At 43.9% G+C, this 3730-nt stretch overlaps 1 protein-coding gene across 1 annotated transcript; it reads left to right on the top strand.

The window, feature by feature from the left end:
- Window positions 1-207: 207 nt before the first annotated feature.
- LOC122033813 (cysteine proteinase inhibitor 3-like) lies at window positions 208-3038 on the top strand. Its single transcript, XM_042592977.1, has 2 exons — window positions 208-372; window positions 2832-3038. The coding sequence occupies exons 1-2, from the start codon at window positions 208-210 to the stop codon at window positions 3036-3038; spliced, it is 372 nt and encodes a 123-aa protein (XP_042448911.1).
- Window positions 3039-3730: the final 692 nt, after the last annotated feature.

The raw sequence follows: 3730 nt of genomic DNA, 5'->3' as shown, positions 1-3730 counted from the left end.
AAAGAACTGATCAACACAAAAATCGAGGAGCAAGAAAACCCATTCAGAACCAAACACCATACTATCGAACAAGCGAACCAGTACCTCATCATCTCCATACATTCCACTCCTATACCTCACAGATTTCATAGCGTCACAGTTAGATTCACTTGCCTCCCTTTCCTTGGGTCGCCTTCCTCGCCTTTGCGTTGTCCCGTCACCGATGTGATGGTTGATAGTCTCCTCGCCGTTCCCTTCAAGCTCGCCGACGTGAGGAGCTGCTTGGCCGGAGTCGCGATCCTCAGTGGAGAGCTCCGTCGCAGATCCCGTGCGAAGCGTGGAGTCGGCGAATTTGAGGAAGGGCGTCAGAAACGGTGCGTGAGAAACGGTAAGGTTAGGTTTAAATACCTAGGTCAATTTAATCCCAACTTAGGTAATTGAGCTCAATTAACTCCTAACTTAATTGGATATTCCTAATTAGACTTTTTCATACCCAATTATACCCCTTAAAATCTAAAATAATTCCCTAAAAATTCATAAAAATTTCAGTAAACTCCATAAATTCATATCAATTTAATTCATTATAAATAATCCATAAAAACATATCTATTTTTCCTAAAAATAATCTAATTAGGTTAGATTTTAATTATTTACACCTTTATCCGTATTTTTGGTATTTAATAATCTTATGTATTTATTCTATACTCCTCCAAGTCGTACAAAGGTTACAATTTATCTCACCAAATCCCCTTTTTTTTATAACTTTTATGCATATTTAGGTAATGCAATTTTATTTAAGTTCGGATATACTGTAACCTATTTTATTAAACATAATTAAAGCTAGCCACTTAACTTAAACTCCATTCTAACTATACCCGAATCAATTAAATAATTTCTTTTATTTAAAACAATTAGTGTAGGACATTACACAACTACTCGCCAGGCTATTCGTCCAGTCAGACAGACTTTCAGCCTCCTTCGACTAGACTTGAAGGGAAGGCATGTGATTCGGTGATAAGGGGGGACCCGCCCAGAAGGAGGTCAAAGTGGTCAACACCCGGCAGTCGTTCAACCGGGCGGATTACCTTCCTGATCAACAGGAGGAATGGTCGACCCGGTATTTCGACAGCTCGGCCTGACGTTGAGTTTTTGATGCACACCAGGCAAAGCGGGAAGAAACGGAAGCTGAGCGTCCATCCCACTCGGCCAACAGTAGCCACGACATTCGGTCGAGCGGGCATCCGCCTGAAGGCCATCAGTCGATGGGCCTCCACTCGGCCCGGGAAAGGTACTAGCCGAGTGGTTCCACTGCTCGGCCCGGGAAAGGCGCTAGCCAAGCGGTTCCTCTGCTCGTCTTGGTAAAAGACAAAGGGAGCAGGTGGCGAGATCTTCCTAGGAACTAGTGTCGCCAACAAGAGGCATTGCTAGCGGCCTGGTCGGACAGGGAATTGTACGGTGGAAACTTTCACTGTCACATCAAAGATATGCTCGTGCTATTAAGGTAGGGTGTCGGGCGTGCTTTCCTGATACATCCATTCCGGGTATGCTTTGAGGAGCGTGCACGCCTCGGGGAGCATGCACGCACCTCTGGGGAGCCTTATATAAGGACCCCCAGACTTCGACGGAGGTATGCTCACTTCATTACTGTAGCTATAATTCTCGCTTCTTCTCTACTCTACTTCTTTCTTTCTGCCGGAGATTTGACTTGAGCCTCGGAGGGTCATCGCCGGGGAACCCCTCCCCGGCTCGGCACTGTGTTTGCAGGTTCACGACAACAAGGGATCTACGTCTTTGGAGTCTTCAACCAGTCAACAGGAGCGCCACATCCCCAGCGTCCATCGACTCAGCACTCGGACAGGATCAAATTGGCGTCGTCTGTGGGAACACACCTGAATCCGAGTCAAGGAGATGGAAGAAGCTGGACGCCAACACACTGTGACGCTCTCCCAAGAGGAACTTGACGTGCTCATGCAGGCGCGAGCGGCCAAGATGATAGAGCAACAACAGAAGGCGCTAGTCAAGTGACTGGCGCAACAAGCAACTTTAGCATCTAGACACTACAAGAAAAACCCTTATAGACATCGGTGGAACAACAATGGTTTTAAACAAAAACCGATGTCTTTGAGTATTTTACACCGATTTTTCCAAAAATCGGTGTCTATGAGCGTAGATTTTCGCTCATAGACATCGGTTTTTTAGCCGATGTCTATGAGCGCCTTTTTTTGTTAATAGACACTGATTTTAACAGTGGTTTTTAAAACCCGGTGTTAATGAACCAAAAATAATAATTTGATTTTTCCACCAGCTAAAATTTACAACACTTCACAAAGTTCCCTCCAAACCTAAACCAATATCATTCCCCTTCTCTCAGCCTAAACCTAAACCTAAACCTCCGACCATCTCTCTCAGCCTCATCTCCCTCTTCCCCTTCGATTGACGCCCCTTCCTTCTTCCCCTTCGATCAACGTCCCTTCCTCTCCCGAGCAGGATCAAAACCACCTGCTTCGGTCCTAAGCAAAATCGTAGCATAAATCGTTCCGTTCTGCCTCCTCGTCCGATCCTCTCTTCCTCCTCCTCCTTCCTCTCTTCGCTCTTCCCGGCTAAGGTAGGGGCCGACGAGATCCGAACAGCGAGAGGATGCCCACGACCACCATGGCACGGTTATAAAAAACCAACGTGAGGGAATCCGAAGGAAGAGAGAACAACACCGAGATCCAGGAGCTCACTCGCTTTGCTGTCGACGAGCACAACAAGAAACAGGTCTTGCGCTCCTCCTAATTACTATTTTTTTTTCTCTCCCAAAATTGGGGCCTTTTCTACGGACCAATGTTTTTCGATCTATTGATGTGCAGAATGCGCTTCTGGAGTTTACGCATGTTGTGAAGGCGAGGGAGCAAGTTGTCGCTGGAACTCTACATCACTTGATGGTGGAGGCAGTTGTGGGAGGGGAGAAGAAGCCGTACGAGCCCAAAGTGTGGGTGAAGGCATGGCTTAATTTCAAACAGGTTGAAGAATTCAAGCATATTGGCGAACAAGGTAAATCTGGCGTCAATTCTTAGCGATGGATTTGGGTTCAATTCCATCAATAAATAAAATGAAAAATAGTATTTTGAGTATCAAATTTCCATCCTCATCATTGTGCTCTATACAAAAAGATTAATATCATGTTTATGCTATACTGTATTGTAGAATAATCTAAACTAGGTTTTTTTGTTACATGTTTGTGCTGTGTATAGATCTTTACACATTTGTTGCACTTCATATCTTCTTGTGAATGTTTTTCAGTAAAATTATACAACCTGATTGTTTTTCTTATTTATTTGCTAGATCTCTGATGTTTTTAATTTTTTATTCAGAAAATTGGGTCATCTAGTCAAAGAAATGCCTTAAGGTGTGGTCTATGGTGGGTAGAAATGCTCAAGGCCACGGGGCAGTTCAAGGATGCCACAAATATTTTTTTTTCGCATTTTTAATGAGGTAATGCTAAGCGTGTAAATAAAATGACTAAACAGTCTAAACCTGAGTGTCTAAGCGTGCAGCTAATGTATATATTTCATCAGGAGCCTTCTCTGCATGCAGCTGTGATGCTTGAACAAGCATCCTACTGCTATTTGCTTTCCATCCCACCAATGTTATGCAAGTATGGTTTTCATCTTGTTTTGTCTGGAAACCGTTACTACATTTCTGATCAACTACTCGATTGCATGTCAAATTCATCTTCATATTGAAACTTGTGTCTTAGATATTTAAA

The sequence above is a fragment of the Zingiber officinale genome, chromosome 11B (assembly GCF_018446385.1).
Source record: "Zingiber officinale cultivar Zhangliang chromosome 11B, Zo_v1.1, whole genome shotgun sequence".
NCBI classification, from domain to species: Eukaryota; Viridiplantae; Streptophyta; class Magnoliopsida; order Zingiberales; family Zingiberaceae; genus Zingiber; species Zingiber officinale.
The sequence above is the reverse complement of the archived record's forward strand: the minus strand, read 5'-3'. Positions and strand labels throughout refer to the sequence as shown.

What these genes read in the sequence shown, in the direction of transcription:
- LOC122033813 (XM_042592977.1), top strand. Translation starts at nt 208, where the DNA reads ATGGTTGATAGTCTCCTCGCCGTTCCCTTCAAGCTCGCCGACGTGAGG. An exon ending in GGTGCGTGAGAAACGGTAAG is followed by an intron (nt 373 to 2,831) that starts GTTAGGTTTAAA and finishes ATTGATGTGCAG; the next exon opens with AATGCGCTTCTGGAGTTTAC.